The 24008-nt window shown below is 42.5% G+C and overlaps 1 protein-coding gene across 1 annotated transcript in view; it reads left to right on the plus strand.

The window, feature by feature from the left end:
• Positions 1–1393: 1393 nt before the first annotated feature.
• The window catches only part of hook1 (hook microtubule-tethering protein 1), a 38733-nt gene continuing 16118 nt past the window's right edge, over positions 1394–24008 (plus strand). The window contains exons 1-9 of the mRNA XM_063201293.1: positions 1394–1502; positions 3393–3478; positions 6388–6460; positions 8565–8615; positions 9635–9767; positions 11490–11557; positions 11834–11896; positions 12743–12826; positions 17177–17340. Coding sequence (XP_063057363.1) covers positions 1458–1502; positions 3393–3478; positions 6388–6460; positions 8565–8615; positions 9635–9767; positions 11490–11557; positions 11834–11896; positions 12743–12826; positions 17177–17340 — 767 coding nt within the window. The 5' untranslated portion in view covers positions 1394–1457. The remainder of the gene's footprint in view (positions 1503–3392; positions 3479–6387; positions 6461–8564; positions 8616–9634; positions 9768–11489; positions 11558–11833; positions 11897–12742; positions 12827–17176; positions 17341–24008) is intronic.

Here is a 24008-nt window from a genome sequence, read left to right on the forward strand (position 1 = left end):
GCCTATGATATACGTAAGCCTATGTAGGTTTTTAACGAAGGTATTTTTACAAAAATAGGCCATGTAGGATTTTTCAGCAGTCTCAGAAAATTCACTGTGTTCTCTCAATCTGAATCTCTCTTTAGTTTGAATGAAAGCCTGATTATCATGACTTTCAAGCTTCACTGCAAGGGCGGAGCCTGTAGTTTGAAAACCCCTTTAAACCGGTTGAGAGGCCTCATGAAAACTACTTCCAGTGTCTTTAATGCAAAGCTCTCTACCAACATACATCTAAAAACATCATTCTTGTCATGCTGTGCAATGTTCTGTCATGTATTTGTTTTGCCATGTGGTTGATGATACTTACTCAGTTATGCAGGCCTCATGCCACCAAAGCATCTGTTTGATCCTCCATACTGGAAAGTAAAAAAAACAAACAAACAAATAAAAAACATTCAGAACGAGAAGAACTGATATATTGTATTTTCTTTGGACATCATCAGGGTGTAGGGAGGATCCATCTTGTGGATTTCATATTCTCACCTTTTCTACTTCATTGTATTTCTATGTAAGTCCATTGCTTAATCTTGCTTGCTATCTGAAGAATATTCCCCTTTCTTTTTTTTCCTTCAACAAATCTCACACGCTTGATTGCATACCAGATGTATTAAACATCATGCCAGATGTCTTAAACATATCATGCTGCATGCATTAATCACAGTCTGAAAGTCCTCTGCTCTCAAGATGAGATTTAGGTTAGCCTCAAAGCCTACTACAACTAGGGCTATTGGCTTATTTTAATAACCGTGGAAAAATATAGGTTGTAATCTACAGTGACATTAACCAAGCTTGAATGATATAATGATGTGAGCAATTTCAGTTTGGGTTATTTTTAATATATAGCCTTCTAGATAGATTTAATCATAGAAAGAGAGTAATAAAAGTATTACCTGCAAACAAGAATGCAAAGCTGAGACTATAGTTTCGTTATACCTTAGCAATAAGGCGCTAATAACACCAAAGACTCATGTGAAAGTGAGTATTTAGGCTTGGGATTTTTCCTCCAAAAGATTACCTCGTCTCCTTTATGTACAGACGGGGAGGTATAACCTCTACTATCCCAACTATGATTGGACTCTTGGAATTAACAGCGCTGTCAATCTGAACTGATTTGGAATATGATTGGTTACAGTGATTCCAATGCGCACGGCACCATTGGTGTTTTATTGCTCGATATTGCGCTCTTTATCCCGTCAATCCCCCAATCACCCGCAAGCGTGTACGCACAAGAATGTCCGTCGGGTTTCTTATTCATGAACGAACTACGGTAACTTAACGACGTTGGTGCTGCTGCAGACAACTATCTTACGCATTTGAGAGAAAGTGCAGCCTCAGGTGAGGTCAAATGGTGTGGAAAAGCAAAAGGCGTTGCTGACAGGTGGACGGAAATATCTACTTGCCCTGACTGGAGGGAAGAGATGGACGTAAATAAGACGGTACTTTGCGAGAGCCTGATCATATGGGTATGTTTTATACAATTTCCGATGTCCGAGTCTGTGTTAGGCTATCACTCTCTGTTCCGACCGAAGGAGGTAGCGTTTACCTGTCGCAGGTGGCTAACGTTTAACCGATGTGTATTCTTGCTGTTCCAAACAGTCAGGAAATGGTTGGCTCCCGTCTTCAACTTGGGTAGCCTGTCCGAGTATTATGTGTTATTTAGGTGAGCGATGGACGGCGATATCCGTTGTAACAATGTGGAGATTACAGCTGGTGCACTGCATCGACACTGTTACTGGTGAATTTTCTTTCTATTAGATGGCATTTTCATTGACTGTAGGCTACTACGCCAAGACGCTGGTTGAGCAGGAATCCAGTTCAAGACATAAACAGTGGCTGCAACAACAAACTTAATTTATCCTCATCCGATTTAGTCGTATAATCTGGTTAGCGCGTGGGGATATTTGTGGAATTCCTCGGTTCGATATTTTGTCCCCATTGCTGACGCGCACATTTCAGAGCAGTGTACATAATTACGACCGCGAATAATTGTCTATAACTCAGATATTAGAGTATTGTTATGACCATATATGACCGTGAAAATATCAGTATTATTTCCAAGTTATATTAAAACATAGTCCCATCGCCAGGTTAGCGACACAAATCCACACAGCTCGCCAAAACGTACCAGCCAATTGACATGTTTTTATTTACAGGGGCATTTAGCAAGCAATGTATTAGTCTACCTATAGGTCGTTTGTCGAAATATTAAATATCTCTGTTGACCATGGTTTGCAATCACAAATGGGGATGGAGGTCCCTGGCACACGTTGCCGCGCTGTCGCCAGCTCAGCTGCAGTGTCGAGGAGAGGAGACAGGCTGCCGTGGCCGCATCTGAGCTGGGCTGATGGGGCATTATTAGAACGAGCAGGATGCTGATCGGTGCCTCGCCACCGCTACACTTCACAAGCATTGTATATACTAGGTCGTACTGTGAGCGCTGCGAGGTCCCTTGACTCGAGAAGTAAAGTGGGTAATCTAAGCGTGTGTGGCTCCGATCAATTTCAAGATCCCCAAACACCGATCAATTTGAATTGACGAACGAGGCACATGTTCACTTGAGCCTATTGACAGTGCCATCGCACTTGAGGTTTCAGTCTGAAACACTCAAGTTCTCGCCGTTGCTTGACTGTTATTCATTCGTAAAACGCACCTCTTACGAGCTACCATGCTGCGTTAAAGAATAACGCTCAAACAGAATGATTAAACCCATGGACATCAGCCTATACATCAGGGGTGACTGAGGAACCTTCATTTGAGGGCCACTTCAATTGTTATAAAGTCATCCAAGGGCCGTACTAAACCAGGATTTCCCCCTACACTTAGGCCTAAGACGTTCACAACAGAACCCATCTCCACTGGTCCCCTTAACATATCATTGTATTGCAAATTTAATTTGCAAGATTGCTTTACAAAACATGTCATATTTCGCGTGAAACTGCATAACATTAAAATTATATCGGCTGGATAAGACAGCCCCCGAGCCATAGGTCCCCCATGCTACACCTATCCATGTCCTTTACACAAATTACCCCATGCAGTTCACTAATGTACTATAGGTGGTGAGGTGGGTGAGGAGGAGTTATTTGTTCCTCTCAGTGACTGCAATTGTCATTATCGGTGTGTATGTTAGCTATTCTTTTTAACGCAGTCAGTGACTCCATTAACCAGTCTTGTGGTTCAAATACATTTTTAAATATACTGTATTTTCAACCAAGATCATTCTGTAGCTGTATATGATATGTCTTCTTTTGTAACTCAGCACTCTGGATAAGAGTGTCTGCTAAATGTATTGCACAGTAATAATTTAATGTACTGCAATCATTAACCCATGTCCTTCTTTTTATATGTTATAGCTGCAGACGTTTAACACAGCGGCACCATGCACAACAGTAGAGGAGCTGACTACTGGGGCGGCCATGTCTCAGGCCCTGCATCAAATGTGAGTTCCTTTTTTACCTGTACAGCTCTTTACCACCTCTTCTTAGCTAGTATATGTATGGTGGTGTACTGCATCTGTCATCACTGTTAATGCTTTCCCCACACAGCAGTGTGTCACCTCGCCACCTGTTTTACCTGTACATCTCTGGTTATGGTTTACCTGTACAGCCCTGCACTGCCTCTGCCATTTCCCCACATCTTTTACCTGCACAAGCCTGTACCACCTCTACCACACCTCCTGATGTGTTATCCGTACAGCTATGTATATATATACGGCCTCTGCCATCTGTGTTTATGTTTTACCCATACAGCTCTTTACCATCTCTGCCCTTTCTCCTTACCTTTTATCCATACAGCCCTGTATCACCATTCCATTTCTCCTCATTTTACCTTTTCAAACCTGTGTGGCTTCTGCCGTCTCTGCTCATGTTTTACCTGCCCATGCCTGTATCAACTAGCCCGGCTATCGCCAGACTACATCACAAGTCTGAGAACTGTGGGCATTCTGAACTTTGTGGCCCCATGCAAGTTAGGCCACCAGTGGAGCGCTCTAATAGACCTGTGTGAAGTTGGCACCCCATATGTTGAAAATATGGATAAAAACATTGTGATTTGTTTGTGCATCGTTTGTGCACATTTGTGCAGGCAAAATGAGCGTTTGTGCACAAACCGTTTTTAAGATATTTAACTTTGTGTCCTTACTTGACCTTAAGTTGCTCAGCACCCCAAAGAGGGGATGTCTGCGCTTCAGCCTTGGTGGTGCTCACCGTCGAGGACAGCAGTATAAAGACAAGCTGGGCTACTTCACAGTGACTAGACCCAGAGATGACTGGAGCACAAATAAAAAACCTCTAAAAAAGTTGCTGAGCGCTCCAGTCATCTCTGGGTCTAGTCACTGTGAAGTTGCTCAGCACCCCATTAACATCCAAATGAATCGAAAATGGTTGGAATCATTTGTGCTTCATTTGTGCTTCATTTGTGCACAATTGTGCAGGCAAAATTAACGTTTGTGCACAAACCGTTTTTATATAATTTAACTTGGAAGTAGGTGACGCAGCACCCGTTAACATCCAAATTACTCAAAAATGCTTGGAATTGTTTGTACTTTGTTTGTGAAAGCGTGTGTGGGTAAAATTAATGTTTGTGTACAATCCATTTGTATGTTATTTTGTTTATGTTTGCTATTTTATTTATGTTATTTAAATCTTAAAAGTTAAATATCTTAAAGACAGTTTGTGCACAAACGCTCATTTTGCCTGCACAATCGTGCACAAACGATGCACAAACGAATCAAAATACTTTTATTCATATTTGCAACATATGGGGTGCCAACTTCACACAGGTCTCTAACAGTAATTGAGAAGTTAACTACCATAGTACTACACTACTATGGCATAACACAGTAATGCACTATGACTTGGTCATTGCCTCGCTGGTAACAGCACATTTATAATGCTGTGTCTTACTGGGTTTAAATACGTACTATCTAAAGCTAGATGGAAAGCTGGTTTTGTGTCAGGTGTTGGCATGATGGATCTACTGTAAACAAACCACAGGCTTTCATTTGTCTAACAATATGCCAAGCTCTCCCTCCCTGTTCAGTTTGGTTTGGTTTCCCAAACTCAGGTGAAGGTTTCAGAGAGGGTGTCCATGTTGTCCCTCCTGCAGATCATATTGATGATGCAAGGCGGAATGGGGTTTCCCAGGCTAGGATCACCTCTGCTCTTTGAGTTCATGTTTTACCTATAAAGCCCGCCATTATACCTTGCCATCTCTCCTCTTGTTTTACCAGTGCAGCACAGACTCTATCACGTCTCCCATCTTTCATTACATTACATTACATTACACTTTGCTGATGCTTTTATCCTAAGCAATCCAAAGGGTATTGGTTACAGTCCCTGGAGAAATGTTAGGGGCTAGGTGCCTTGCTCAAGCGCAATTCAGACATGGATGGAGACGTAGGGAGAGGTAAGGGTGGGATTCGAACCTGCAACCCTCTGATCTCAATTCCAGTCTGTACAGTGAACAGTCTATCACCTCTTCCATCTGTAGCTTCCGCTTCCGCTGCTGCTATTGCCACTACTGCCACTGCTGCTGGTATTTCCCCAGGCCCCACCCTGCCCCACCCTGCGCTATGCAACTCCACACACAAATCATACTGACACAGTCCGCCTGCCTGCCTGCCTGCCTGCCTGCCTGCCTGCCTGTCTGTGGACTCACCACCATTATTCATTTACATTGGGCCAGGCCACACCGTTACTTCCTGAATATTTCATAACCTGTGTCCCCGTTGCATTGTGGGATGCCTGTGGTGTCACATTACGTGTGTGTGTGTGTGTGTGTGTGTGTGTGTGTGTGTGTGTGTGTGTGTGTGTGTGTGTGTGTGTGTGTGTGTGTGTGTGTGTGTATGTGTGTGTATGTGTATGTGTGTGTGTGTGTGTGTGTGTGTGTGTGTGTGTGTGTGTGTGTGTGTGTGTGTGTGTTTAACCTGCGGTTTACATGAGATGCTTGGGTTGATTTGTCACTATCGACAGGGATTGAAATTATGTTACTAAACCCACATACCGATTGTCACTACTTATTAGATCAGAGTGTTCCCCTATTTCCCCATTCAGTGCACTGTACTGGGAGGGAGAAAGGTTGAGAGAAAGGGGTGTGGGGGGGTGTTTTTAGAAGTGAAACGCGGTGCCTTAAAAGAAGACCTAAAACATGTACAGACTGTAATCGGCAGAAATAGGTGAGTGAGTGAGTGAGTGAGAGAGAGAGAGAGAGAGAGAGAGAGAGAGAGAGAGAGAGAGAGAGAGAGCTGAATGATAACGCATTCGCCCAGTAGAAATGGGGGCTATGTGCCAAGTGGTGTGTGTGTGAGGTAAGGTTGGAGCTGACGTTTGTGACATTTGACCTTTGCAGAGACCCCTCATGGTTCAGCGAGGGCTGGCTGAGCCGCATCAAGGAGGACGTGGGGGACAACTGGAGACTAAAGGTACCTCTCACCAGGGGAGGGGGAGGGGAGGAGAGAAGAGGAGGAAGAGGTTGATGGGGGGAGGACAGGACAGGAGAGGAGAGAAGAGGAGAGCAGAGGGGAAGGGGAGGAAATGAGAGAGGAGAGGAGGATGTGGAGTGGAGAGGAGGAAAGGGGAAAGGAGAGCGGAGGAAAGGAAAGGAGGATGAGGATGGGGAGAGAAGAAGAGACGAGGGGAGAGGAGAGGGGGGGATAGGCAGGGAAATGGAGGGCACCGCCTGGGGCAGGGGAGGGCACACAGCGGATAGGGAAGGCGAAAGAGGGTAAGGGAGGGCAAAGAGGTGAGGATGTGATAGGATAGTAATACTATGTACTAGGGGTGTGAATCTTATACCCACATAACGATCCGATTCAATCTCGATTCACAGGCTACGATTCGATTCAGGGACGATTCATAAAAAATATTTAGCGATTCGGTGCGATTCAATGTCGATTCGGTGCGATTCAATGTTGCATAACGATAACCAATCCAAAATCGGTTATCTTTACACCCCTATTAGATAGATAGATAGATAGATAGATAGATAGATAGATAGATAGATAGATAGATAGATAGATAGATAGATAGATAGATAGATAGATAGATAGATAGATAGATAGATAGATAGATAGATAGATAGATAGATAGGTTTTTAAACTACATCTTGGTAGAGCAGTTCTCATCGTAAGCTTCCCAATTGACCTCATCAAAACCCTGCCAACGCTCCCCTTAGTATTAAAAAAATAAATAATCTGGATCCATAATCGGTTATCTTCACACCCCTAGTATGTACCAGTCTAGTGGGGAGCAGGGGAGGGGAAAGATACGATAGGATACACAGACTGGTTTAAAACCAGCAAGGATAGCGTACTAGTCTGCACAAATTCCGTCAGGAGAGACAGACACCGTACCAAGCAAGCTAAAACCCCAATCTGCTGGATCAGTCGGTAGTGTATGTATCTATCTGAGGTTTCGCGAGGGAGCTTTACTAATAGCCCTGCTAGCTAGCATCCGTTACACTGGCACCGAGGAGGACAGATGATACCAGGCCACGTCAGGCAACGATGGAGTTTCCACCCAGCTCCCCTCTGGGTCTCCGCCAGGTCTCATTGGCATCAGTTACACCACTAGGATGCCAGTCAGGGGGCACCATGGAGGATTCCAGCACACCTGATATTACTATGGCTTACATTACGCCACAGAAGATTTCATTACACCTGATATTACTGTGTGTTAGATTACACTTACATCACACTTTTGCGAAGTGCTTTACAATGAATGATACAAATCAAGCTACCACTCTGCGGTTTACCAGTAGCATTTGGCATCAGATTGTACAGACTTTTTTTTTTTTTTTTTTTTTTTAATTTTTAAACCCCAACACTTCAAACTATATATTAATTAAACAGCACTTGTACACAGACTTAAGTAGAGTAAGAGTAAGTCATTACATGATATTTAGCAGACATTACATAACATTTAGTGGGTGTTTTTCTCCAAAGGGAGTTACAAAAAGAGGTCATAGACAGCAATGTAGAAAATGTTGAGAAATACAAGAGTAAAACAATGGACAAGTAATGCAAGCAATGAAGAATTCGATACAGTGTGGGAAAGTACAGACATGAAAAGTACAGACACAAGTATGCAGACGTGAGAAGGTTATTCAAGTATTCAAGTGGAGTTAGTAAAGCAAACTCTCCCAGAGGAAGATGTCGTATTGATCCATACTGTAATACAATAGTGTAATATTGATTGTATTGTAATGTTGTAGTAATATAATGACAAAATAAATGTCCAAAATTATGTCCAATTTATGTTATGTATTGAAATGCCAGTAACAGTCAGATTAAATTTAGCACAACGTTCTTCAGAATCACGCATCTGGGGTGCATTTCTCAAAAGAGAAGTTGTTAGCCTGTTAGCAACTTCGGTAGTTGCCAATGGGAAAATGCATTGAAAACAACAAATTAGCTAATGTAGTAAGCAACTTTGGTTTTGAGAAATACACCCCTATATTGCATTGATGATCTGTGTATGAGCAATGAGCATGTTTACCAAAACTCACATCATCTCATGTTTATTTAGATGAACAACCTGAAGAAGATTCTTCAGATGATGGTTGATTACTACAACGAGGTATGTGGCAAGTAGTCTGTCAAAATGTCTCTGTCATCATGTCTCTGTCATCATGTCTCTGTCATCATGTTTGTCATCATTCAAAAGATGTTGATAAGTTAGGAGTTAGATCATTCCTATCTGTCTGTCTGCCTGTCCGTTTGATTATTCATTAGGGATTCACACAGATGCCGAAAGTGGTATTGGTATCAGCCCTGATACATGTTTATTATACTCATGCTCGTCAAAAACCTGCCAATACCAGGCACCGATACTAGTGGTGTGGATTGGCACTGCCCTCACGATCTGATTCGATCACGATTCGATTCTATGCGATCCGATCCGATTAAATTCTACAATGCATTGCAATGCATTACATTCCTACTGAAAGCAAATCAAATGTTTAATCAGTCATGATGAGGCAATATAAGTAGTCAGATGCTGAGCAACGATTTATTGGCTGTTTTCTGGATCAGTCTGTATCAGTCTTGCAATGTTTTAAAGTGCTTTTATTTAATTTAACATTCATTTGCTCCCGAAATATCCATGGAAGTAATTGAAACTTAAAAAAATTGCCGGATCGATTCTGGAACTTCCTGGATCGATTCTGGATCGTCCATGCCCCGCATTGGATTGCATCGCCGAATTGATCATTGTTGACACCACTAACCGATACTGCTATTACACGAAACAACGCAACATCTCATTACGTTCCGTTGACTTGAAAGCAGCATGGGGAAAAAACGCTGCCTCATACATTTACTAACATTTGAATCTACATGGAAATGGACGATACAACAAATTTCACAGGTGGAAAAAACAAGGCTGTGCATTTATTGTCATTGTATGTCGGGGCTAAAAGTATGTACTCGTACTCGTAGCGGTTTTCAAGAACACAGCTACAAGTGGTGTGCATCCCTATTATTCATGTTGTGTCTTTCTGCCTGTCCTATTCATCTCTCTCTCTCTCTCTCTTTCTCTCCCTCTCTCTCTCTCTCTCTCTCTCTCTCTCTCTCTCTCTCTCTCTCTCTCTCTCTCAGGTGTTGACTCAGCAGATCTCTGACTTTCCCCTGCCTGACCTGGTGCGTGTGGCAGAGCACTCAGACCCCGTGGAGCTGGGCCGCCTGCTGCAGCTCATCCTGGGCTGTGCCGTCAAGTGTGAACGCAAACAAGGTACGGCTTGGCCAGCAGTTGCCCCACCCACATTGTAGTGTACAGGGAGGGAAGCTGACACAGTGGGGTTATTTGTCCCAGGCCTGGGGAGAGAGGGGCCCCCATTATTGGCTTCTCATTACATTGCATGTATTCGGTGGAGGGCCCGTTCGGATGACCTTGTCTTGGGCCTGGTAAATTACATTATACATCGGTACACCGTGTTTATAAACACGATGTTGTGAAGAGGGGCAAGACACTGGCAGCCAACCACGTGAGCTCATTTTTTGACCGACACAGCGGTTTCCAACAATCAGAGTTGTGCGCAGTTAGTGTCGCGCAGCCAGGAGAAAACAAAAATGTAGAACCCATGTATAGTGAGGGAAGCCGACGCAGTGAGGTTAGTTGTCCCAGGCCCTGTGAGAGAGGGGGCCCCAGAATTGGTGCCTCATTACAGGGCATGTATTGGGTGGAGGGCCCGTTCGGATGACTTTGCCATGGGCCTGGTAAAAGCTCTCAGCAGCCCTCGTAGTGTGTATGGGTTTACAGCAGGGGTCAGGAACCTGTGGCTCTTTTGGGAACTGTATATGGCTCTTACTTATCTAGGGTTGCCAACCATCCCTTGAAATATGGAATCGTCCTGTATTTATAAATAAAAGTACGGGTTCCATATTGAGTTGAAACGGGACAAGGGAGGTTAAAAAGTGTTAAAATGCAGGAAATTACATCTAAGAAATACAAAATTCTCCCAGACCCTCACCATAATGAAGTTGACAGTTGGCAACCCTATACTTACCTGTTATCAATAAAAGCAATAACTTGACAGTACACTCTAAAATTGTTGGGCTTAATTGAAATACATGCTTTATTCAGTGTTTTTAAAAAATGGTATGGCTCTCATGAACATTTCTTTTTAAAAATGTGGCGTTTATGGCTCTCTCCACCAAAAAGGTTCCTGACCCCTGTTGTATACGGACTGCTTTAAATTGCAGTTTGTCGTTTTGTAGAGCCCCTTCCAGTACAGTCGTCCTGAAGTTATGCACTCGTTTTTGCAAGTCAAATCATTTTGTTTTAATTTGTGTGTGTGTGTGTGTGTGTTTGTGTTTGTGCTTGTGTGTGTGTGTGTGTGTGTGTGTGTGTGTGTGTGTGTGTGTGTGTGTGTGTGTGTGTGTGTGTGTGTGTGTGTGTGTGTTCAATTTGTGTTTGTGTGTGAGAGAGACAGAACGAGAATGTGAGTGTTTGTTTGTGTGTGAGGGGGATAGAGAGAGTGTTTGCATAAGCACATACGTACAGTGTTGTGTACATGTAGAGCTGAATATTGCAGCAACTGTTTTGGCCCTGTCAACCTTCTCATTTGTTGTGTCTTGTTTGTGTGTGTGTGTGTGCGTGCGTGCGTGTGTGTGTGTGTGTGTGTATGTGTGTGTGTGTGTGTGTGTGTGTGTGTGTGTGTGTGTGTGTGTGTGTGTGTGTGTGTGTGTGTGTGTGTGTGTGTGTGTGTGTGTGCGCGCGTGAGTGTGCGTGCGTGCGTGCATGTGTGCGTGCGTGCGTGTGTGCGTCTGTCTGTGTTTTCATGTGTGCGAGTAAATAAATGACATTTTAACCAGTGCCTAGAAGTGCATGAAGTGACTAGAAGTCTCTCTCTCTCTCTCTCTCTCTCTCTCTCTCTCTCTCTCTCTCTCTCTCTCTCTCTCTCTCTCTCTCTCTCTCTCTCTCTCTCTCTCTCTCTCTCTCTTGTTTCTGCAGAGTACATCCAAGTCATCATGACCTTGGAGGAGTCTGTGCAGCATGTGGTCATGACAGCCATTCAGGAGGTCTGTGACACACACACACACACACACACACACACACACACACACACACACACACACTCCCCCTATACGCCAGTGCTTAGTGTCCGCAGTAATAATGCCTGGTGTTAATCCCTGACTCATGCCCGGTGTGGTGTGTTACTATAGCTGCCGCTCTGATGAACGCGCTGGCTTGCTGTATTTGTAACGTGCTGTATTTGTAACGTGCTGTGTTTGTAACGTGCTGTATTTGTAACGTGCTGTATTTGTAATGTGCTGTGTTCCCTCTTCCTCATGCAGCTGATGAGCAAGGAGACCATGGGCCAGTTTGGAGCCGAGCCCCTGGGGGACATGGAGCAACAAGTGAGTAAAAGACACTCGCACGCACGCACACACACACACACACACACACACACACACACACACACACACACACACACACACACACACACACACACACACACACACACACACACACACACACACACACACACAGACACATGCATAAACACACACACATAGAAACAGTCAGTAAGAAAGACCATGTACGCGCGCACACACACACTCACTGAGCCATACAGTGGGGTACAATTGCAGTGAAGAAATATGGTGTTCATGCACTTTTGTTATATGTTATGAAATTAAGTTTTGAAATGGTTAAACAAATATGTAGGTCCCCTGTTTTATATATGTTTCCAGAATAGCTATAAAAAGTCAAGAATATATTACTAAAAGACTTTAAGAAATTAAAGTACTATGGCTGCTACTACTTTGGCACCTGAAAATGGAGAATGACTTCTTGTGCATTGTGCTCAAAGCTCCAGTGCACCTGTTATCACTCTCTTCTCCTTTCTTTTCCTTTCTTGTCCTTCTGTGACCGGTTACCAGGTAACCCACCTGGAAAAACTGGTCTGGACTCAAATATCAGTGTTCAGCACTTGGGAGTTGAGTTCACCTGTATCTTGAACATCTTAAGATTTAACACGGAATACAGAGCCGTGGTTATTTTACATTTTACCAAGTGCTAAGTTAACTCTAATGAGGGTAGAGCCATGTAGATCCTGATGTTGTACCCCAGTGATTCCTAGCCAAGAATATCACAAAATTGCTAAGGTCGTACGCAGGTCAAAAAGGTTGGGAAACACTGTTGTACACAATGATGATGGAGTCCATATGCTAACAGCTGTATTTATTTGTATTGCTGTGCAGCTGAAGAAGACCATGGAGGAGCTGGCGGAGGTGATGGCAGAGAAGGAGGAGCTTGCACAGCGATGTCAAGAGCTGGACATTCAGGTGTGTTTATGTCTCTCAGGCTTCATTTTTTTTTTTTAATGTTTTTAAGGGCTTTTGTTTCTTTATTGCTTATAGGAGAGTTGAGAGTATGACAGGAGAGTGGGGGAGAGAATGATGGGGCAGGGCTGGTAAAGGACCCTCACCAGACTCGAACCCTGGTCGCCTCGGGCCTGCAAGCCCCATGTGTGGGAGGTTTAGCGCACTGGCTTCATTCTTACTCATCCCACAACTTCAACATGTCCCCTTACTAGCCCACTGCAACGCTGGCGTAGGCAAGTAGAGATGTGATGGGTCAGGCTGTTATCTACACATGCAGTAAAAATTGCAGCGTTGATTAAACACTTAGACAGTAGGCCTACGCAGGGAACAAATACACTCTAGATGATGTTAAACCGACTCTCTAAGTGTTGAATTAACACTGGATTTATTACTGTTCACCAGTATAGTAATTACTTCCCGGTGATATTTGGTTCGCTTCTCATGACAAAAAGGTATCAAGATTGCATGTAGGTTAAATGGTTAGTTTAAAAGGTCAACGAGGAAGAGAGAGTTCATTGGTGATGATGGCGAGCATAATGTTGTGTGCACCTGTATGCATAGCTTCCGATTTTGTGTAAGTTGCTCTTACATGTATGGACATTACAAATGTACTATGTAGTTACTTTGAAAACATGAGTTGGCAGGACAGAGTTGGATATTTACTAGGTGTGTCTGTCTGGCTCCATTTTTACTGGTATACAGCTCACCTGTGTACTGTACATCTCATGTTCTCACTGGCTTACAACATTGGCTCAGGCAGGAGGATGTGCAGCGTGTCATGTGGTTATGGACACCCCGCTCTGATTGCTTCCCCAAGATAACAAGCCTTTGTATTCGGTTTGGTTTTAATGACTGTGAATGTGGCACATGCTGTAGCAACAAGTAAAGCTCCAAATGTTGAAGGTGCTGAGGAAGGGAGAGTACATTTGTGATGATTGTCGGTATGACTGCACGATATATCAAAAATGTATCGATATCGCGATATCACAGCTTGCGATATACGTATCGCAAAAGTTGTGCACATATTGCAAACAGGTAATAATAGCAAATTTTGTGAGAAGGTTAAAAAATGCATTAAAATTCATATTAAGTTGATGCTGTATATTAGCCGTGTTTTTTCCTAATAAAAAATAATGTTGGCAATAAAACATTGCTCTCAGTTGTTTTATACATGATAAAGTGTAGAATGGCAAGTAGAGAGGGGAAAATATATGCATATATTAAATATCGCGATTAATATCGATATCGCAGTATACAGTCATGTTATCGTGTATCGCATATTTTTCTAATATCGTGCAGCCCTAATTGTGGGGATAATTAAGTTTTTAATTGCATTTTGTCCCTTCATTTGTCTCCTCTCTATGAACTTGTACAATGGAATGACTTGTGTAACGGCTATGTAATAGCTTGTGCTAGTATTGTACTTACACCATAAATGCACTTCTACTTTTACTTTGGACACCTGACCTCTGAACATTTCACACCTAGCCAGTTAGCCCTATTCAGCTCTCATAGTCACATATGTGCTTAATATACTTCCAATGGCTAGTAATATCTTTCCAGAAAGTTCCATTTGTGCTTCCAGCAGTGCATTCCCACCCAAGTTGTAAGTAGAGAAAGACGCTGCAGCATTTAAGATGCTGTGTGAGCTGTACATGAGTTCACCTATCAGCATTTTTTCCCTCTGTTTGTTTTCTTTTCCGTCACCCTGGTCTGTTTAAGACTAAGAGCCGAGTTGTCCTGTAATGAGCTGTGTTAAGGATGAGGCTCGTTTTAGCTTGCTGACCAGGCTCATTCTTTCTAGCTCTGCTCTACCCTCCGTTGCTGCTGTCCAATAGTAGCTCTCAGGTCGTGCACACGACTCACTGGATTCCTGCCCTTGGGAGAGAGGAAAGACTGCTTCTGTTGTTTTTCTGGGACACTGCGAAGGGGGACATGCATTGTTTCTGTGAACATTTTCAGTGAAAGTGATGATCTGTTTTAGGCCGTTTTAGGATGTTTAATTATGCCCAGTGTGTGCCACTAGCCTCAAATGTTACCATTAGTTGATTTAATTTTGTAGACAACCCCTCTGAAGGCTGTGCTTCTTATTTTCAGTTATGCCTTTTGGTTTGTGTCTGTCACAGTGTCTGTACACTATGAAACAAGCTGTTCAGAAGCTGCGCTTTTTCAAATCATTGTAATGTCGAAGCATCAAAGGTAACTTGTTTTTATATGCACACTGCTGTTGTGTACGTATGTATGGCTGAACGCTGATACATCAATGAAACTGGCTTTTGACAGAGTGTTGTAAAGTACACAGTCGGCGTGGTTCCCCGGGTCCCTCGGAGGTGAGTCCAGACGGCCCGGAATCTTACTAAAACAACAAAACACTCGGGGGGTCAGGGCAAGGGCAACCCTGCCAGCCCTGTCTGGGGCAGTGCGGAGTGGCTGTGGAGATGGAGATGGAGATGGGGGGGGCGGAGGGGGGGCTGCTTTAGTCCTGTGCCTGCCCTGGGGGGGTCATGGCCTGGTCTGCACTCTGCACTCCCCTCTCTATCTATCTAACCCTGGTGGGGGGTAATGATATTGGCCTATCTATACTGACCTTGTTATGTTAGAGCTGACTGTATCAGCCTTGTGTGTGTGTGTGTGTGTGTGTGTGTGTGTGTGTGTGTGTGTGTGTGTGTGTGTGTGTGTGTGTGTGTGTGTGTGTGTGTGTGTGTGTGTGTGTGTGTGTGTGTGTGTGTGTGTGTGTGTGTGTGTGTGTGTGTGTGTGAGCGAGCATGCAGACGTGTGTCCTTGTGTGTATTAATGCCGGACCCATGCTGGATGCATGATTCGTTGGTCGTGTAATTGCAGGGGTTTTCAGTTACTCACATGTCCTCTTTGCTTCAAAAATGCTTAATTCATTCTGCCTCATCTCTCAGCATGTTACTACCTTTTAATTTTCTCAATAATGTACTTTAACATTTTGTTGTCACCATTTTTGTGTGAAGCATTTAATGAATATTTAATGCATATCTACGGATGTACACAGAAACACAGGATTTTTTCACTGTGTCACTATTTGGAACATACCATTGTGAAAAGCCTTGGCAACTAAAAATCTAATCCACTCGTAGTTACCTTGTACAGTTTAATAAGAGCACAATATTTGGTCACAGTCTGTCCTTTCATTCAAAGGGCATTAAAAACAAACACAAGTGATGGACAGACTTACAGGCTCACGTGCAGCCGATTGACTATAGAACACTTACACCTTACACACTTACACCTTTGGACAGTGACATAGTGGCACTTTAACCATGCTCAACACGGACTCTAAAGTCATTAACTTCCTTTGTAGCCCCATAATGCATGCCATTCCACCAGTGGAACGCTGTAATAGTCATTGAAAAGTTAACAACCATACAACTACACTACTGTGACATAACACAAGGCCTTTAGTAATGCACTACGACTTGGTCATTGCCATTCTGGTAACGCTGAATGTATAGCGCTGTCTCAAAGGGTCAAGTGTGTTTAAGCGTCTTTATGTATGAGGAGAAACAGGGATGTGATGGGGAGGATGGGAGATAATGACACTGTCCAGATTCAAACCTGGGTCACGATGGACAGTGTTGCCCATATGTGGTATGGGTCTTTTGATTTTTTGTGGGGCCTTTTGCCTTTATTATGACAGGACAGCTGAATGGAGGTAGACAGGAAATTGTTGGTATATAGAGATGGGGTAGGGTTGGGAAACGACCTAGGGCCAGAATCTAACCAGGGTCCCTGGCGTAACAGTACAGTCCCTATAGTCATGGCCAAGAACTCATGAGGTTCTTGTGGCCCCCTTGTTATGTTGCAGTGCTCCAGGAGGAGAGGGACAGCTTCAGCCATGCTAAAAACCTGACTCAAATCCCCCCTTATGAGTCATAGGTTTCCTTATGAATAGGGTGACTAAAACTCCAGAGAAATGTTAAGCTGCTTTTCTCCTGAATCCCTATTTTTCTACCCCAAATGTCCCAACAATTATACTGCAACAAATACCAATGTTTTGTCTCGTAAACCTTAAAGACTGTTCGAGGAGATATTGAGTCCACTGCATTTATTCTGAAAGTAGCCATCTGACTGTTAGCAGAAGGCACTTCCCTTGTGCCCGGTGAGGCTGGTTTTACACTGCTCTGTCAGCCTGCATGCCCGGTACAAAGTATTGGGTTTTTTTTTGGCGTTCACACATAGATGACAGATAAAATGCAAATGCAAAAAAATGGCGCTTGCGTCATTTTGCAACGAAACTGTTCCATTATTGTTGATCATTTGAGCTTGTTGTGTGCGGCTGGTCAGGTGGCGGTGCTGCAGGAGGAGCGGAACAGCCTGCTGGCGGAGAACGACGTGCTGACAGACAGAGCCAATCAGCTGGACACCTTTGACGACCCCAGCACGCCCTCGGGCAAGAAGCACAGCCAGCTGCAGATACAGCTCGAACAGCTGCAGGAGGAGAACTTCAGGTGGGACTGGCCCTGTGTGCGTGTGCGTGTGCGTGTGCGTGTGTGTGCGCGTCTAGGGCTGCACGATTATGGAAAAAATCATAATCACGATTATTTTGGTCAAAATCATAATTACGATTATTAATCACAATTATTGATTTTTTGCAGATTTTTTTTTAATTATAACAAGATGAAATATATAACCAAGAATGAATTATATACGGGATGAGCAAAATAAAATGAATTGTAATAATTATGTAAAGGCAATAGCATGAAACTTAGGTGGACAGATTTATGGCCAGAAACACCAGCCTGTCAGTATGTTCTAGCTTCAAGGACGCTCTCAAAAGTAGGTCACTATTGCCACGATTATATCACGATTAATATCACAACTTCGATTTCACTATTTTATCACGATTTTCGATTATTTTCGATTAATTGTGCAGCCCTATGCGCGGCTGTGTGTGTGTTTCTGTGTGTGACTGTGTGTGTGCACATTTAGGCTAGAACAGCAGGAAGAGAACATCAGGTGTGGCTGTGTGTGCCTGCGTGCGTACGTGTGTGTCTCTGTGTGTGTACAGTACAGTAGCCCTGAAGTTATACACACATTTTGCAAGTCAAATAGTGTGTGTGTGTGTGTGTGTGTGTGTGTGTGTGTGTGTGTGTGTGTGTGTGTGTGTGTGTGTGTGTGTGTGTGTGTGTGTGTGTGTGTGTGTGTGTGTGTGTGTGTGTGTGTGTGTGTGTGTGTTAGGCTATGGCACAGTGTTGTGAAGTTGTAGATGAAAGAGAGTACCTCTATTTTACAGCGAAACCTTGCAGTGATTCAGTGATAACATAGTTCTTCAGGGAGTCCCTTATGATATGTAGTTCACCAATGCTGTAGGGATGGAGAGTTCATTAGGCAGGTGCAGTTATGACTTAACCCCAAAAAAATTCTAACAAAAGGTTTCTCAGTGGTTTACAGTACTATCAGATGTTCTGAACAACATACTAAAAATCTGCCAAAATCAGACTTCAGGAAAGGCCTCATTTTCAAGATGGCCGCCACAGGGCCCTTAAATTGACTCTGGCCTTAAAATTGCATTGAAATGACCAGGAATAGTGGTGTTTGATGCATGTTTCAACCTTGTAATGTTGTAATTAGACTATGTCCTTGATATGTATATGGTTATTAGTGCAGTTTGCTGTTAAAAAATCAATTTACAACTGTATGGTACTGTAATATTAGACAAATTTGGCCTAGCGGTTAGGCTAAATACTGCTAACCTTTTCTTTGTGTGCATTTTAGGTTTTTTTTTTTTCAATCATGATTATTTTATACATTAATATACATGTTTTGTATGTGCATGTTTTAAAATACAGTCCCAGGAAAAAGTTTGTACACCCTTTGAAATTTCTTACATTTCTGTCAAAATTGGTCATAAAGCATGGTCTGATCTTCCCGGAAATCACAAGAAGGAACAACCAGAGTCTGCTTTAACTAATTCAACCCAAACATTTGCAATTTTATATATTTTCATTGGCCATAAGATGTAAATATTCAGAGGACAGAAAGGCATAAGTAAGTACACCCTTGCATTCAATAGGTTTTAACCCTAAGTTTGTCGCAATAACCTCAACCAGATGTTTCCTGTAGTTGCAGATCAGATTAACAAAACAATCTGGATGTATCTTGACTCCCTCTTCTTTAGAAAACTGCCCTTCTTCAGCAAGGTTTCTGGGATATCTGGAGTGAATAGCTTTCTTGACTTCATGCCATATCATCTCAAATGTTTTTTGTCAGAGCTTTGACTGGGCTATTCCAGAATGTGTATTTCATTGTTATGAAGCAATTCAAAAGTCAATTGCCTCTAAAATATGGGTTGTTGTCCCATTTCAGCACCCATCCTCTTGTGTGCCTCAACTGTGTGACAGACTACCTCACATTTTTTTTGTAAAATATCTCAATAAACTTCTGAGTTCATTGTTCCACTGATAATAGCACACTGACAAGGGCCTGAGGCACCAAGGTAGCCGCATATAATGATGCTCCCGCCACCATACTCAAAGGTGGAGATGATGTTTTGGTGAAGGTGTGGTTCTCCAGTTCTCCTCCAAACATGATACTATGTGTTCCCCTTAAAAATTCAACAACTTTGGTTTCAACGTTGGTCTACAGAATATTTAGCAGTAATTTTATGAAGCATATAAATGCTTTTTCGCAAACCTCAAAGGTGCAGCAATATTTTTTTGGACAGAAACCCCATTAATTTTAGATTGGCAGAATGAACCCCATTTTTAGTTATTCTTGGTTACATCTCCACTTCTGAGTATGGTGGCGGGAGCATCATTATATGCGGCTACCTTGCTGCCTCAGGCCTTTGTCAGTTTGCTATTATCAGTGGAGCAATGAACTCAAGTTTATTGTGATATTTTACAGAAAAAAAACGTGAAGATGTCTGTCACACAGTTGAAGCACATAAGAGGATGGGTGCTGAAATGTGACAACAACCCATACTTTAGAAGCAAATCGACATTAAAATGGCTTCATAACAATGAAATACACATTCTGGAATAGTCCAGTCAAAGCCCTGACTAAAAACAATTGAGATTATATGGCATGAAGTCAATAAAGATATGCACTCCAGACATCCCAGAAACCTTGCTGACGAGAGGCAGTTCTCTAAAGAAGAGGGAGACAAGATACAAACAGATTGTTTTGTTAATCTGATCTGCAACTACAGGACAAGTCTGGTTGCGGATATTGCAACTAACTGAGGGTTAAAACCTATTTAATGCAAGGGTGTACTTACTTATGCCTTGCTGTCCTGTGAATGTTATAGCCTTATAGCCAATACAAATATGATAACATGTAAATGTTTGTGTGGAATTAGTTAAAGCAGACTCTGATTGTTCCTTCTTGAGATTTCCGGGAAGATCAGACCATGTTTTATGATACATTTTGACTGAAATGTAAGAAATTTCAAAGGGTGTACAAACTTTTTCCTGGGACTGTATATTTATTTATTTTATTTTGACAGTGATGATCAATGGTAAAAAGCAAGGAATCCATATGAAGGATTCAAAATGTCACTTTTCACTGCCTCCCGTGTAGACAAGACATGACAAACATTAAAAGTGCATGACATTATAACATCTATTTGCACAGGCACAACCAATAATACATCTTAACTTATCTTAACCTATCGTAAGTACACAGCCCACAATATACCAAAACATTACAGTAATCATAAATAAATGAATAAAATTGTACATACGCGCACAGTATGTAGGATCAGGTATTAGCACCAGTAAAAAACAAGATATAGAAAGCGAAAAGTGAAAGCCCATTGGGAAACTCCAACTCCCATTGTCATTGTGACACAGCACTTCACAGCACACAAGTGAACACTGCACACAACGAAATTGCATTTATACCTCACCCGTGCAAGGGGGCAGCCCTCAGTGGCGCCCCATGGGGAGCAGTGCGGTGGGACGGTACCATGCTCAGGGTACCTCAGTCATGGAGGAGGATGGGGGAGAGCACTGGTTGATTACTCCCCCCACCAACCTGGCAGGTCGGGAGTCGAACCGGCAACCTCTGGGATGCAAGTCTGACGCCCTAACCGCTCACCCATGACTGCCCTATATTGTGAGCACAAGACAGTTTATTATGAATTCGTTTAGAGCAACATGCATACATAGTACAGTTGTATGTGGGAAAAGTCTTTTCTGGTGGGTCTGAGTGCAATTGTTCTTTGGAAAGATGCAGATTTTTCTGGCAGCCTGTTGGGTAAAGAGAAGAACTCAGCATCCTTACAGTCTGTGAGACTCTGGTGGTGCCAGAAGAGAAGCTTGTTGAGTGGCTTGCATCACTATTGTGATCAGTTTGTGGGTAGTGTATCCAAACCCATTCAATATGGTTGTGGCGAAGGGGAGTAGAGTTGCCCAGCCGAGAATCGAACCCAGACCTTCTGGGGTAGTAAACTGGGGCCATGAACGCTACACCAAAGAGCCAAGCCCGTTGGTGTGACAGTCAGAACACGCTCACAACCCTAGTGATGGTCACTACATCACAATGGTAACCAAGCTAAATCATACCCTGTGCCACCAATGCAAAAAAGTGGGATCAAGTACAATTTCCTAAATAGGCGTGAATTTCCTTTCAACTCCACTCATTCTCCTTGTCTCCTAAAGGGGCATGCCATAGGATTTCAGCTTAAAACCTCACATCACATGGATTCTGGAAGAAATACATGAACCATTTATACCTTATCAATTGTCTCCAGTGTGTTGTGCATGGACAGGTACACAAATGATCTTGGTTGCACTTAATGGTTTGTCTTAGAAATGTGGTCATGATGGCGAAGAACTTGCCTAGACTATTCAGGAAGTTGAGACACTTCTTGACATGCAGTGTTGGTCCAGAATAGGTCATCATTGGTGTCCAAACCTAGCCAGGCCATGCCCTCCTGATGACGCAACACCTTCAGCATTGCTTCTAGTCAGGCCAAGAGCAATACACATATCATTTCTGAGCTCCGGAAAAACTGGGCACTCCTCCCGGTTGTTGGGAAGCATGCTTTGTTGGGAAGCATGCAACCATTAGCAAACCAAGGGGGTGGGTCGACCATGCCGTTTGGGAAATATTGATTGTTATGCTCTTGGTCAGACCAAGTCTTGAAGAGATTTGAAAGTCAATGATAATCAAGCCAAACCCAAATCTCATCTTTGTGCTGCTCAAATGGTCTACCTCTTTCCTGTAGTGTGCCTTGTCCCTCTTGATCGTCTGTGAACTTAACAAGATTGGAGTGGTACTGTAGGTTGACGTCCAGTCATTTATTAGTAGGGTGAAAATCAGAAGGCTGAGCATGATTGTGCAAACAATGACTCAGTCTTGACAAGGTGGTGCTCCTGCTCTGCCTGTATCCCAGGGCAAGCAAGGGGCATGGACCCGGTGGGAGTACTGCATCCATAGGGTAATTTATTGGTTGGACATCTTGCAAGGCCACTCCACTTGCGCCGTTTGGATAGCTACAGCAGCTCCTTTTACTTTGTGATCCCTGGCTCCATCCACTCTAAAACCAGCCGATATCTCTTGCTTGTATCCAAGTCCTACAGACTTAACTGGAAGATGAAGCAGATTCTTGCCAAAGAGTTATACGTGCATTGGTAGCATCATAGCTTGAGTGCCTTTCACTGGAAGTATGACATAACTAGCAATTCAAAGTACTTCATAATGATGGCCACAGGTCACATTCATTTTAGCAGGATGGAGAATTCTCTGGCATCATGTTTAGCCAGCTACTGTGATTTAGCCTGTTACCATGATGCTGCACAATATTTCAAGATCAGGTCAATCTGGTCAAGCTGCTCATCTGTGCCATTTCAGCGCTGCCCAAATTTTTGAAACTCAATGCATTTTGCTTGACAATAACTCAATGCCTGTAGTAAGCAGTCTGTTTTGGTTGTGACAGACACCATTAAGAACATGGCTCACACTTCAGCTTGGCCAGAGTCACGATGGAAGTCATGGATGAATTTCCTGTTTGATGTTGTATTATATTTAAATTAAAAAAGGAACACATTTTGTTCCAAATTCAAATTCTTCAGCACAACTGAAGAGGTCAGAGTTTAATATTATTGGGATCCGTATGATGTGGATAATTCTAAGTTAATCCCCAAAATGTTATTTCAATTTTACTTGGTCAAAACAAATATGAACCATCACCTTTCCTGGTCATTTCAAGGTCTTTATAAGGCTACGGTCATCGGGCCTACATACATACAGTATAAATACATAAATAAATATATATAATAAATAAATAAAATGTAAAAACATACAGATATTTTTTAAAGTAAAGTGAAAATAATCATAATCACAAACAAACAGGATAACAGTACTTAGCCTACATACAGTATGCCAGAGCAGATCTGGCTAATATCACAGTAGGCTGCCATCAATCAAAACAAAATCAAAATGCATTTATAACCATTCACAATATCAGGGAAATATTCTAACAACATTACATGGTCCATATTCCTGGTCATTTCAATGTCATTTTATGGCCAAAGTCATCTCTTGTCCATCCATACAGGACGCAGTGAAAAGTGAAATTTTGAATCCTTCGTATGGATTCCTTGCTTTTTACCATTGATCATCAGTGACAAAATAAAATAAATAAATATATTTTAAAACATGCAAATGCAAAACATGTAATATTAATGTAAAAAATAATCATAATTGAAATAAAAAACCTAAAATGCACACAAAGAAGAGGTGAGCGGTATTTAGCCTAACCGCTAGGCCAAATTTGTCTAATATTACAGTACCATACAGTTGTAAATTGATTTTTAACTGCAAACTGCACTAATAGTCATATATATATCAAGGACATGGTCTAAATACAATATTACAAGGTTGAAACATGCATCAAACACCACTATTCCTGGTCATTTCAATGCAATTTTAAGGCCAGAGTCAATTTAAGGGCCCTACGGCGGCCATCTTGAAAATGAGGCCTTTCCTGAAGTCAGATTTTGGCAGATTTTTAGTATGTTATTAAGTACATCTGATAGTACTGTAAACCACTGAGAAACCTTTTGTTAGAATTTTTTTGGGGTTAGGTGTATTTTTCTCATAAATGCACTCGCCTACATGGCCTGTGCTAGAATCAGCAAAATTGCATTACTGCAGCTTGTGTGTGTGT

The sequence above is a fragment of the Engraulis encrasicolus genome, chromosome 6 (assembly GCF_034702125.1).
Source record: "Engraulis encrasicolus isolate BLACKSEA-1 chromosome 6, IST_EnEncr_1.0, whole genome shotgun sequence".
Lineage (NCBI taxonomy): Eukaryota > Metazoa > Chordata > Actinopteri > Clupeiformes > Engraulidae > Engraulis > Engraulis encrasicolus.